The 14,337-nt window shown below is 33.1% G+C and overlaps 1 protein-coding gene across 1 annotated transcript; it reads left to right on the top strand.

The window, feature by feature from the left end:
* The first annotated feature begins 4,307 nt into the window (after window positions 1–4,307).
* LOC114322990 (uncharacterized) lies at window positions 4,308–8,303 on the top strand. Its single transcript, XM_082918216.1, has 5 exons — window positions 4,308–5,843; window positions 5,932–6,003; window positions 6,263–6,442; window positions 6,538–6,577; window positions 8,271–8,303. The coding sequence occupies exons 1-5, from the start codon at window positions 5,713–5,715 to the stop codon at window positions 8,301–8,303; spliced, it is 456 nt and encodes a 151-aa protein (XP_082774342.1). The 5' UTR covers window positions 4,308–5,712.
* The last annotated feature ends 6,034 nt before the right edge of the window (window positions 8,304–14,337 follow it).

The raw sequence follows: 14,337 nt of genomic DNA, 5'->3' as shown, positions 1-14,337 counted from the left end.
TATGGAAGACATTTATTTTTGTTCAATCATCTATTTTGGAAATCCAGTGTTTTTGTATGTAATATTTAATTTAGATGGATTATACTTGGTTGGTATGGATATATATGATATTTGGAATATAATGTTACAAGTTAAAATTTTCGGATAGTTGATAATGAAATGGGTATTATTAATAATAGATTTAGATTATAATTGATAGATGTATTATTCTATATATGTATAGGTTACATGTTACATTTATAATGGAATGCATATAATTTAGAAATTAATGAAAAATATTCAATTTGTGCATTTAAAAAATAATAATAAATAGAGCTTTGGGAAACTAAACATTTAGTACCCAAAAAATAAAAAAAGGAACTTATTGGCTGCTAAACAGTCAGTAGCAAAAAAAAATAAAAGTTTTTGGCGACTAAAAAATTAGTAGCTAAAAATGAGTGCCATGATTTTAGCGACTAAATAATTAGTAGCCAAAAAGGAGTGTCACGTTTTTAGCGACTAAATAATTGGTAGCCAAAAAGAAACCAACCATTTTTGGCGACTAAACATTTAGTCGCTAAAACAAAAAAACACATATATTGAAAATTTTGAGCGACTAAATTTTTAGTCGCCAATTGGCGACTTTCGACAACTAAAAAAAAATTAGTTGCCAATACCTTTCCCGACAATCATCCAGTGACAAAGCTGGCGACCAAAATATTTAGTAGACAAAATGTTTTGACGACTAAAATATAACTTTTTGAGATTAAAAATTTAGTCGCTAAAAGTGTAATTTGTTATAGTGATCAATGGAGGTGGGTAGGTGGCAAAAAAGGTTGGAAGGACATACTTCCAATATTATTAAGCTTAAAATACTAATAAAAAAATTGTAGAAAGAGGAGAGAAGAAGCCGATAGACAGCCAGAACCCTTCCCATCCCTGGTGGCACACCCCAGCAAAAATCTTAGAGAGAGATGCTCTAAGTAGAGAGAGAGAGAGAAATGGAGATTTTATTTTTATTATTGATATGCGATAATATTAAAAATTACAATAGAGCCCAATCAGGTAAAATAATATATTACTAATTTTAAAGATAGATAATACAAAATTAAAGATCCAAAATATAAAATAAAAATACAAAATAAAAGAATCTCAAGGGTACATACACTACAAGAAAATACATAATTGGCGACCACTTTTGCCGACTAAAAATATTTTGGTTGCCAAAAGTTGTGGAATTGGCGACCAAAAATTATGTTAGTCGGTAAAAGTACAATATTTAGCTACTAAATTTTTTTAGTCGGGGTATATTAATTTTTGGCGACTAAAAAAAAATTAGTCGCTAAAAATCTCACAATTGGCGACTAAAAAAAAATTAGTCGCTAAATTTGCCACAATTGGCGACTACAAAAATATTTTTGTTGCTGTATATATAGTTTTGGCAACTAAAATATTTTCGTCGCTGAAAGAAAAATAAAAAAATATTTTTTTATCTTTCGTGACCAAAAGTTTGGTCGGCAAAACTTTCATTTCAGCGACTAAAAATTATTTTGGTCGCGGTATATATAGTTTTGGCAACTAAAATACTTTCGTCCCTGAAAGAAAAATAAAAAATTGTTTTTTATCTTTCGCGACCAAGAGTTTGGTCGGCAAAACTTTAATTTCAGCGACTAAAAATTATTTTGGTCGCGATATATATAGCTTTGGCAACTAAAATATTTTGGTCGCTGAAAGAAAAATAAAAATTTATTTTTTATCTTTCGCGACCAAAAGTTTGGTCGGCAAAACCTTAATTTCAGCGACTAAAAATTATTTTGGTCGCGGTATATATAGTTTTGGCAACTAAAACATTTTGGTCGCTGAAAGAAAAAAATAAAAATTTATTTTTTATCTTTCGCGTCCAAAAGTTTGGTCGGCAAAACTTTAATTTTAGCGACTAAAAATTATTTTGGTGGCGGTATATATAGTTTTGGCAACTAAAATATTTTCGTCGCTGAAAGAAAAATAAAAAATTATTTTTTATCTTTCGCGACCAAAAGTTTGGTCGGCAAAACTTTAATTTCAGCGACTAAAAATTATTTTGGTGGCGGTATATATAGTTTTGGCAACTAAAATATTTTAGTCGTTGAAAGAAAAAAATAATTAATTTTTATCTTTCGCGACCAAAAGTTTGGTCGGCAAAACCTTAATTTCAGCGACTAAAAATTATTTTAGTTGCGGTATATATAGTTTTGGCAACTAAAATATTTTCGTTGCTAAAAGAAAAATAAAAAATTATTTTTTATCTTTCGCGACCAAAAGTTTGGTCGGCAAAACTTTAATTTCAGCGACTAAAAATTATTTTGGTTGCGGTATATATAGTTTTGGCAACTAAAATATTTTCGTCGCTGAAGGAAAAATAAAAATTAACTTTCACTCATCACTCTTTCTCTCTCTTTCTATCTATCTGTCTCTCTTTTTCTCTTTGTGTCTCTATCTCTGTCTCTCTTCTCTTTCTCTCTCTCTCACTCATCACTCTTCTCTGTCTGTCTGTCTCTCTCTGTGTCTCTATTTTGGTCTATGTCTCTCTTCTCTTTCTCTCTCTCACTCATCACTCTTCTCTGTCTCTCTCTCGGTGTCTCTCGCTTATCTCTCTTTCCTCTATCTCTCTCATCTCTCTCTGTCTCTCTTCTCTTTATCTCTCTCGCTCATCTCTCCCTGTATCTCTCTCGTTTATCTTTTTCGCTCTTTTTCTCTCTCTCTCTTTGTTTGCTTCTTTTCACCCATTTTTTTATCTTCCTCTCTTTATTTTCTTTCTCTCTCTTACTCATCACTCTTCTCTCTCTGTCTGTTTGTCTATCTGTCTGTCTGTCTGTCTCTCTCTCTATGTCTCTCACTGATCTATCTCTTCTCTCCTTTCTCTATCTCTCTCTGTCTCTTTCGTTCATCTCTCTTGTCTCTATCTCTCTTGCTCATCTCTCTTCTCTGGCTCTCTCTCATCTCTCTTTTCTCTCTGTCTCTATTGCTCATTTCTCTCTTATTTCTATCTCTCTCTTTGTCTCTCTCGTTCATCTCTCTTCTCTCTATGTCTCTCTCGCTCATCTCTCTAATCTCTATCTCTCTCTATCTATCTCGTTCATCTCTCCTCTCTCTGTCTCTTTTTCTGACTCTCACTCTCTATCTCTTTCTCTCTTTGTCTCTCTTCTTTTTCTCTCTCTCACTCATTACTCTTCTCTATGTGTCTGTCTTTGTCTCTTTTTCTCCTTGTCTCTCACTCGTCTCTCTTTTCTCTATCTCTCTCATCTTTTTTCTTTCTCTATCTCTCTCATTCATCTATCTTCTCTCTATCTCTCTCTTTGTCTTTCCTACTCATCTTTCTTCTCTCTTTATCTCTCTCTTTTTCTATGTCTTTCTCTCGATCATCTCTTTTCGCTCTCTTTCTCTCTCTTTGTCTATCTCTTACTCATCTCTTGTTTCTCTCTGTCTCTGTCTCTATCTCTTTCTCTTTCCTACTCTGTCTCTGTCTTTGTCTTTGTCTCTATCTTTCTCTCTTCTCTCTATCTCTCTTCTTTCTCTGTCTCTTTCGTTCATCTCTCTTCTCTTTATCTGTCTTGCTCATCTCTCTTCTTGAGCTCTCTCGCATCTCTCTTCTCTCTCTGTCTCTCTCGTTCATCTCTCTGTCTCTCTCGCTCATATCTCTTCTCTCTATCTTTCTCTCTGTCTTTCTCGTTTATCTCTCTGTCTTTCTCGTTCATCTCTCATCTCTCTTTGTATCTTTTTCTGTCTCTCACTCTCTATCTCTTTCTCTCTCTCTCTCTCTCTCTCTCTCTCTCTTTTCTTTCTCTCACTCATCACTCTTGTCTCTGTCTCTTTTTTTCTTTGTCTCTCGCTCATCTCTCTTCTCTCTATCTCTCTCATATTTTTTCTTTCTCTATCTCTCTCACTCATCTCTCTTCTCTCTATCTCTCTCTCTGTCTCTCTCACTCATCTTTCTTCTCTCTCTATCTCTCTCTTTTTCTATGTTTTTCTCTCGATCATCTATTTTGGCTCTCTTTCTCTCTCTTTCTTTGTCTATCTGTTACTCATCTTTTGTTTCTCTCTATCTCTTTCTCTCCCTGTCTCTCTCTCTCTCTTTTTCTCTCTCTGTCTCTATCTCTTTCTTTTACTTTTTATTTATTATCATTTTGGAGGGATTTTTAAATTAATTTGGTGAGGAACTCTAGAGGGATTTCAAACACACTAAAATGAGTTAGGGCTTAAACACGTGTCTCTCTCTCTTTCTGCCATCGATTCTCTCACGCTTTTGTTTTTCGTGTTTTTTTTAGTGAATATTTTAAAAATTTTAAGTATTTTTTTTTTTACTTTTTTAGATGTATCTTACTTAAATATATCTAAAAAGTAAAATATTGTAAAAAAATATTTTCAAAAATTAATAAATCTACGAGAACGAAAAATATATTAAATTTTAGTATTTTTTTTTATTATTTGTATTTTTGGTATATAGGGATTTTTTTAAAGTTTTTTTTACGAAAAGTTCTAGCTACAAGAAGTTTTAGTCATACTATATGCGTTATTTGCCGACAAATAACCAATTTAGTCGCTAAATTGGTCTAAAACTTTGCGGGGGAAATTACTTTTAATATTCGCGCCTTCTTCCATTCTCGTTTCGAACAAACACAAAAGTCCTCTCTCTCACACATCACCACCAAACCTCACCCCACCTCATCTCAGCACAGTCCCTCACCACCGTCGCTCACCGTACGTCGCACATTGCCACGGCCGCAACCGCAAATCACCACCGCCACCGCCTCAGATCACAGGTTCTCTCTCCCTCTGTCTCGCGCTATCAGTCTCTTAGTCCTTCACAAGCAAGCAGGTTCTCTCTCCCTCTCTCTTGCTCTCTTTCTTTCACACAGGGAATGAATCACCACCGCCGCTCATCTCACCATTGCACATGACTACCGCCTCTCATCTTCCACTGTCGCACATCATCACACGGCCACTGCCGCTCACCATTGTCTCGCCTCCCATCGACATTCAAGTTTTTCTTTCTCTCTCTTCCCATTTCACTCTAACTCTAGAGTTTTATTTTTTTTTGATGTTGTAGGATTTTGATTTCTGTGAAATAAGTAAATGGGTTTTGATTTGTGTTCTAGATTTATGGTCTTTTGAACTGATTATTGGTGTGGTAGATTAGATTTAGTGATTTGGCTATAATTTGTAATCGATTCTTTTCGCCAATTGCTTTTTCCTCTTTACCACAGACGCATGAGTTCCTCGCCCCAACCAACCTCCGAAGCTCTCATCCACCAGGCATTTCCTCCTTCTTCCTCTGTCTCTGTCTCTGTCTGTCTCTCTCTCTCTTTCACCCCTAATTTGTGAACCCTAGCATTTTTTTTCCTGCAGTGTTGCTGCTACTCTTAGTCACCACGGTTTCCACCATCAGCCGCTAGCTTTACCCTCTCAAGTAACTCAATCACTCTCATGCCCTCATTATATTTCTGGACGTGGCCCTGATGTAGACAAGCATACAGGTTTCTTTGTTTTGCAGCATTTTATTGCTTGTAATAACTTCTCAATGTCAGGTTCTTAATTTTTACAAATCAACACTCGTTTGAAATTAATTTGCACAAACACCATGTTAATTTTTCTCATCTATACTGCTTTTCATCTGTTCTTGTTTCATTCTCCTCTATTCGGCTTAACTTGTTTCATATCATTCTCTTTTTACCTTCTAAAATATTAGTTAATGCTATGGTGAATATCTCATTGACGTATCGGGTGAAGAAAAATTGGCAAGGAGATCCGTGCAAGCCAATGAATTCTTCATGGAATAATGTAAATTGCAGCTACAATGGTAACAATTCACCAAAAATGACGTCATTGTGAGTATCCTAAAAAATTTTATGCCTATATATCAACACTGACCATAACCATTTAATCTCTAAATGGAGTTGCATTTCTTTCATTCAGGAACCTTTCCTCTAGTGATTTGACTGGGGAAATAGCTCCTGCTCTGTTTGGTCTCAAATCATTGAAGTATTTGTAAGTATTTTCTTCTTCACCAATGCAACTCTAACTATCTAAGCATTTTAAAATTACCTGTTCTAGTTTTGGCAACAACAGGAGGAAAACTTATGGCATTCCCTAAAAGAAAAAATAAATGAACTTCTACTTTATTTCTCATTTCTCTTTCATTTTCTTTGCCCTCTACAAAACATCCTAATAGGAACAAAAAGATTTATATGGGAAGGATTCCCTCTCATGATACTAGTAACCAGCAGTATAGCTTGTTTGTTTGCAGGGATTTATCATACAAGACCTCAAAGAAGTCGTTCTTGGAAACAAATGCTAATGGGGGCGATGAGGCCGGAACAGAGGAAGAGCAAGCAGCATTCATGAAGGAGCTGGAAACTTTCCACAAAGAGAGGTGCTTGGAATTCAAAACCCCAAGATTTTATGGAGAGCCATTAAATTGCCTCAAGTGAGTTATGAGTGACCCTAATTGCCAAATTTGCTTGCTTTAATTTTTTGGGCGCTTCCTGATTTGCACTAATGTTTCTTCTATATGTGAGTTAGGTTATGGAGAGCAGTCATCAGACTTGGTGGCTATGAACAGGTTTCCCAGATTTTTTAGTTTTACGAACTTATTTCCATTTTATCATGTGCATTATCTTTTACTATGGTCTGGTCTATCTCTTGGAGTTTATCTACTAGTTACATACATTAACCCTGATGCTGAATGGAATCTTAGAATATTATAACTACTGGCTCCATTTCATAAATTTATTGGGAAAACTTCCAAGTACTTGGATTTGTGCACTTATTTTTTATGGGGGGAATAAACTATTATTTTATTGACACATTTTGCCTATAGTATCAAGTTTGATGAAGTCAATAATATTAACAACTTTCATTTTATCATTTGCATTATCTTTTACCATGGCGTGGAATGAGAGCAGTTTTTGTTTTATTACATCAATTGATTGGTCCATGGACATGAGCAGTATAATTTTGTCATCTAAGCTTCTCCACTATCAAAAAATTATTTGTAAATGATATGGAGCATGATTTGTTGTCATCTGGCCTGCTTTGGTATCGCACACTTGTTGAGATATATCTCTCAATATCAAATCTGTGACAATCTAAATTGAACTGATTGTAAAAACAATAGTAACCAATGTTTTATTGGTCAATACTTCAAGTAAGGATATTGTGGTGCAAGGTAAACTAGGAAATCTGCTAATATGCAGTAGCGAGATGGTGCATTTAACACTAAAATTTGCTTCATCAATTTCTGTAACTCAATAGATAAGTGTGCTTATGTGACCTAATTTGATGGCAAAATCTTTTTAGGTTGACATTTTTATAGGACCTGCAGATATGCATGTGATAGCATATTTTTAATAGAAAAAAATTGTATGATAGAACAAATCCACATATACATGGCATAAATATGATTGTCCAACCAACTTTCTTTTTGCTCTATGTGCTCAGGTCAAATATTTTGGATTCTATTGTTAATTCAATAGTAACTTTGCTTTTTATTTATTTATTTATTTATTATTAATTTTTAATACACTCTTCCCCACTGCATGCACACACAACATATAAAAAAGGACAAAAGTCAGCAATCCTAATTGTTGAGAAGGAACTAAAAGGACAGAGTAACATATTAGGGCTTGTTTTTTGTTGGTAAATATGCAATATATTGTTTGAGAAGGAACTAAAAGGACAGAGTAACGTAAAAGGACAGAGTAACGAATCATCACAGTTAATTAGGTGGTAGTAAACATAAACACATTGAAAACATAATGAGAAACAAGATCTTGAAAACTATATATGTTTCTCATTATGTTTTCAATGTGTTTCTGAATTTGAAGGCAATCACCTAATTAACTGTGATGATTCAAATTTGTTCATTTCAGCTTTAGCTTTCTTTTTATTCCCACTTCTTTTTTCCAACTTTTATTAGGTGTTATATCTTTGTTGGAGGTTATAATAGTAAAGTGATGATATTGTTTTAAGTTGTGTGTAATGTTGGTTATCTCACCAAACAAATCAATGTTCAGTGTCCACAGCATTAAGGGAACAATATGGTGAAGGGTCATGTTGTGCATTTATTTTATATATAGGATCTGAATTGCCTCTAGTTTAGATTTGAATTGGAGGATATTAATTGTGGTATAGTCATCATCAAATGTTTGTAATGTAATCATATAAATTTTTTGCCATATGGTTAATTTTTTTTTATGAGAATACTTCATTTTGGATATGTTTCTAGATTCTAACTTTTCTTATTTTATTTGTAGGTGACTTCCAAAAACGATCAAGCACAAGGCTGATGCTTCAAAATCATATATATTCCTTCCTGTTGTAGAATTTTTTTTAGATTCCTTCATTGATTTTCCTTTTAATTTTTGTTCAATTACTTACTGGTTTTCAATGGATGGATGTTTAAAACTTGTCTCAATTAATGTTTTGAATGGAATGATTGTAAAGTTTGGGATTGAGCAGGAAAATATGATGAATTTTAATGTTATATTTAGGTTGGGTTGAATGAATTTTGTTCAATATTGGATTGAATGTTTATAAACAAAAATTGATTGTTCAAAAAAAAAAATTGGATTGAATGTTGGATTGTGTCGAATGTTAATGAATTATGTATTGTGTCGAATGTTAATGATTTAGTTGATTTGTATGATGCTTTAAAATTATAGGTTTATTATGGATTGAATGAATTATTAGGAATTCCAGGTGTATTGTTTTCCTGCTTTTGGCGACCAATTTATTAGTGGGGACAAATAAATAATTTTTTTTCGCAAAAAATGACAATTGCCGACCAAGAGTTTTGGTCGCAAAAAATACATCTATTGCCGACCAAAACAATTCTTGGTCGTGGAATCTCACTTTTGCCGACTAAAAGTTTTGGTCGCGAAAATTAACAAATGGTGACCAAATTTTTTGGTCGTAGAAACTATTATTTAGCGACGAAGAAGTTTTGGCCGTGGAATGTAATTTTTGCCGACCAAATTAGCGACTAACATGTATGGTCGTTGAATGTAATTTTTGCCGACCAAAGTCTTTTCGCGACTAAATAGGTTAGTCGCGATAATTATATGTTTAGCGACCAACAATTTAGTCGCTAAATAGAACGTTTTGCCGACTAAAAATCTTTTTAGTCGCTAATTACTTTCCGCGACCCTCAATTGCCGACCAACTTGGCGACCAAAAAAATTGGTCGGAAATATGTTTTGCCGACCAAAAATTGGACTTTTACCGACCAAATCTTTAGTCGGCAAACGTGTTTATTCTTGTAGTGATAATGCATTTATTGCTATTTTAAAGATAGATAATAAAAAGTTAAAGATCCAAAATATAAAATAAAAATAAAAGAATAATGTTATATGTATCAATTAATGTACACATTAGTGTATTAATAGATGACGTGACATCATTTGTATGGTTTTAGATATTTGTAACTTATATAATAAATATGATCAATAATAATATCATAATACTAGTTGGTACACTAGTGTGTACACTAATTGGTGGATGTAGTACCACCAAAAATAAATATAAAAAGAATCTAAGGGTAGATAATGCATTTATTGCAATTGATCAAGGTGCCTAGTACCTGCCAAACAAAAATAAACAATGCCCCCCCACCATCCGTTGTTTCATGCCCATTTCCTGTAAAAATCTCCACCTCAAAAAATCACATCTTTTGACACTTTTTTAAAAAAAAATATATATATATATATGTTTTTTTCATTGAAAGTTGAAAACATCTAATCTTAAATATAAAAAATAGATTTACAATTTTTAGTTTTTTTAAAATAGTTTTAAATTACTTTCAAAATTTTAAAAAAGTATTCTCACAAAAATAAATGTGACACATATTACATATTTTGTTAATTTATTTCAATTTATTAAAATAAATTCATATTATTATAATTTATTAAAAGAGTGAATATTTATACTTTCTAAAAATTCACATTATTCTTATTCATAAAATATGTAATCATTTACATATTTTTGTATTATATAAATATAAATATATAATATATATTGTTGGAACAATCTTCAGTGTACAATAAATAAATTGAAACAAATCAAACAAATAAAAATAAATTATTTACAGAATTTATTTTACCGAAATGAATAAGAACAAAATTAGACCAAGTCAAGTGTGTGACACTCTATCCTTAAGGCAGATTTGCCCCGCTTCAGTGCTTACGGATAAAAGGCATCTATCTCACCGGAGGAGACTTGATTGGACAGAAAATTTGAATTCAAATTTGGCACCAAATTTGAATTAGTTTTCCGGAAGAATTTTTGGAAAAAATTCAAACAAATTTTGTCCAAAAAATTTATGTAAGAACCAACCGGACCCACAACCCACACCTGCGTACAGCACGGTTCGTCTCGACCAGTCAAATGGCGGCACGCGCGCGTGTGTGGTGGTTTGAGCCGAGATTCACTTTGTCCATAACTCCTCCCTTCGACAAACTTGGGGTGCCCTTTGGGGCCCAACCCAAGTGTTGCCACCTAGAACTTATATACCCACATAAACTCACTTAAAGTTTCAACATGGGACAACCCATTTGAAAGAAACCTACATTTTACTCTTTAATAGCCCATTCCATGAACCCACAAACGACGTCAACTTCTCATTCACACATAAATAGTTTTGATGTACCATCTTTACTGTGTGACTTACAATGCGGCAAGCAACACGTCACCTCTTTGGACCTACCCCAAAAGACATGTGGACCCCACTCAAATTTGGGCTCAAAGTTAGCCCAAAATAAGCCTATAAAAGTCATATTTTTCCAATAATCCCCCACATGAATGGAATTTGACGGAGAGAAAATGCAACAATATGATCTAATTACAAAGAGTACAGAAATTGGAAATATTCTGCAAATGATAGAAAGTTTTTGGCTTTGAACCTTCCCTTGCGAGACACTATTGGATTTACTAAGTAACCAGTGAACATGATGTCTTAAACTGTTCATCCGTTTGTGTAAACCAAGATAATAGAACTCACACAGTATATTACCAGACACATTTTAGTTCTCACTATTGTGTTCATTTTGGCCCTGAACAACTTGGTCTTTCATGAGTGCTCTAGAGAATTGTAGCCCTTGACAAATCTCATAGAATTGGCCCAGTTCACACTCATATAGGTGATTCTTATGAAGAGTATCTTGCCATACTCCATTAGGTATACCAAAATATAAGAATCATTAAAAGTATTACTTAACCTAAAACACTGTAGACATCACTATGTCATCAAAGAAATGGGTAGGAGTTAGACTCCCCAGTGATCCTTCTGAGTCATTCACAACTCGGTTGTCCCTTTGAATCTAGATCTTGGGATCTCCAGTCAACTAGGTTGGGTTGTCGTTGTGGTAACTCTTACTTAATAGGCTTTAGTTCCATTCCCCTCGATGAATTCTCAACTAACTCTCTTGCTAACCCTTTGGTTAGTGGATCCGCTATGTTGTCTTTAGACTTAACATATTCAATGGAAATAATTTCATTAGAGAGTATTTGTCTCACGATATTATGTTGACGGCGAATGTGTCATGACTTACCGTTATACATATGACTATGTACTCTACCAATTGCTAATTGACTATCACAATGTATGCATATAGCAGGCACCAGTTTTGGCCACATTAGAATATCTTCAAGGAAGTGGCGAAGCCATTCTACTTCTTCCCCAGCTTTATCTAAAGCTATGAATTCGGATTCCATAGTAGACCTAGCAATGCAAGTTTGTTTGGAAGATTTCCAAGATACAGCCGCTCCACCAAGAGTAAAGACATACCCATTGGTGGATTTTGAGTCTCTAGTATCCGGTATCCAATTTGCATCACAGTATCCTTCAAGAATTGCTGGATATTTAGTATAATTAAGCCCAATGTTCCGAGTAAATCAGAGATATCTTAGAACCCTTATAATAGCTTTCCAGTGTTCTACTCCTAGATTACTCGTATATCTACTTAATTTACTTATTGCATAAGCTATATCTGGGCGAGTGCAGTTCATCAAGTACATTGAGCTTCCAATAATTTAGGCATACTCTAATTGAGAAATATTTTTCTATACATTCTTAGAAAGAAACAAATTAACATCTACAAGTGTTCTAGCAAGATGATCATCATCTTTGCTGAATTTGTCAAGTATTTTCTCAATGTAATAAGATTGTGACAAAGCATAACCTTCTGATGTTTTGATAATTTTCATATCAAGTATTACATCAGCAATCTCCATGTCCTTTATGTCAAAATGTTTATTTAACATTTTCTTGGTAGTTTTAATCATTTCATTACTACTACTTATGATGAGCATATCATCCACATAAAGACATACTATAACATAACCCTTGCTTGTGTTTTTAATATAAACACATTTGTGGCATTCATTAATTTTAAATCCATTTAAAATCATTGCCTTGTCAAATTTCTCATACCATTGCTTTGGCGCTTGTTTTAAATCATATAATGATTTAACCAATTTACACACTTTCTTTTCTTTTCCTAAAACAGAAAAACCTTCTGGTTGTTTCATGTAAATTTCTTCATCTAACTCACCATTTAAGAAAGTTATTTTCATATCCATTTGATGAATTTCTAGATTGTACAAAGATGCAATGGCAATTAGCATTCTAATGAGTGTTATTCTAGTAACTGGTGAGTATGTATCAAAGTAATCAAGACCTTTTTTTTGTCTATATCCTTTGACCATAAGTCTTGCCTTGTATTTTTCAATTAATCCATCTGCTTTCATTTTTCTCTTAAAAATCCACTTGTACCGAAGAGGTTTACAACCCGGTCGTAAATCCACCAATTCCCAAATGTGATTTTGTAGGATAAATTCAATTTCATTGTTTACAGCTTATTTCTATAAAGGAGCCTCAGGACTGGACATAGCTTCTTTAAAAGTTAAGGGCTCATTTTCTAACAAAAATGTTAGAAAATCTGGACCAAAAAATTTTGAGGTTCTAGCACGTTTACTATGCCTAGGTTCCTCTTTTTTATTTTGATCTATCTCTTACTTTTGTTCTTGATCTTGTTCTTGATCATGACTTGTAATAGCATCATAAGATCTTTTATTAGTACTAGTCTCTTCTCCAGCCTTGTTTAAAAATATATGTTCAAAGAACAATGCATTCCGAGATTCAATAATAGTATTTACATGTATTTCAGAATGTTCTGACTTATGAATCAAAAACTGATATGCACTATTATTCTTGGCATAACCAATGAAAATGCAATCAACGGTTTTAGGACCTATCTTAGTCTTTATAGGACAAAGAATAGCCACTTTAGCCAAATACCGCCACACTTTTAAGTATTTGTAGGATGGTACTCCCCCATGTCACATTTCATAAGATGTTTGATTCACTTTTTTCCAGGGTACTTTGTTTAGAATATAATTAGCAGAAAGTATTCATTCCCGCCACAAGTTCTGAAATAAACCAAAACTTATTAACATGGCATTCATCATTTCTTTTAGGTCATATTTGATTCACAAAACTAATAGTGAAGTATTAATAATCTTATTAAATTAGTGTGGTATTCACTATCCAATTGGATTAATATCCATTGGATTAGTAATCCCGCCCCTACCCCATTACTAATAATCCTACAAATTTGTTGGATTAATTATCCATTGGATTAATAATCCTAAACCAAAATGTTAAAACAAACATAGGATAATTGGGCCCACGGATTAATAATCTCAATCCCATGCTCTAATCCCTCAATCAAACATGGGCTTAAAGTCTTATTTTTTTTTATTTTTTTTTTTTAGCAATTTCATTTTGCTAAGGTGAGTAAGGAGCGGTGGTTTGATGAATTATTCCATGTTCTTTACAAAACTCACCAAAAGGTTATTCATATTCACCACTTCTAAGTTTTTTTTTATAATTTTCATACTAAGTTGATTTTCAACTTCATTCTTATATTGAATGAAAGTTTCCAAAGTTTTATCATTGGTTCAAATTAAATATACATAACTATATCTAGTATAGTCATCTATAAAAGTGATAAAATATTTTTTTTCACCTCTAGTTTGAATTGATTTAAAATCACAAATGTCACTATGAATTAAATTAAGTGGCTCCATACTTCGTTCAATTGAATGAAAAAAAGTCTTAATTAATTTTGCCTCAACGCAAATTTCACATTTACGATTTAAATCAATGTCAAATTTAGGTAAACACTCTATATTAATTAATCTACGCAAAGATCCATAATTAACATGTCCAAGTCTTCTATAAATTTGAAGACTCAAGCAAATAAAAAGAAGATGTATTTTTATTAATAACAGAGGGGACAATAGTTATTACATTTATTTTGAAAA

Source organism: Camellia sinensis, chromosome 3 (genome assembly GCF_055761805.1).
Source record: "Camellia sinensis isolate YWXY chromosome 3, ASM5576180v1, whole genome shotgun sequence".
Taxonomy (NCBI): domain Eukaryota; kingdom Viridiplantae; phylum Streptophyta; class Magnoliopsida; order Ericales; family Theaceae; genus Camellia; species Camellia sinensis.
The sequence above is the reverse complement of the archived record's forward strand: the minus strand, read 5'-3'. Positions and strand labels throughout refer to the sequence as shown.

Coding starts and splice junctions, on each gene's coding strand:
- LOC114322990 (XM_082918216.1), top strand. CDS start 5,713: ATGGTGAATATCTCATTGACGTATCGGGTGAAGAAAAATTGGCAAGGA. Junction 5,844..5,931: donor TCACCAAAAATGACGTCATT/GTGAGTATCCTA, acceptor TCTTTCATTCAG/GAACCTTTCCTCTAGTGATT. Junction 6,578..8,270: donor GACTTGGTGGCTATGAACAG/GTTTCCCAGATT, acceptor TTTTATTTGTAG/GTGACTTCCAAAAACGATCA.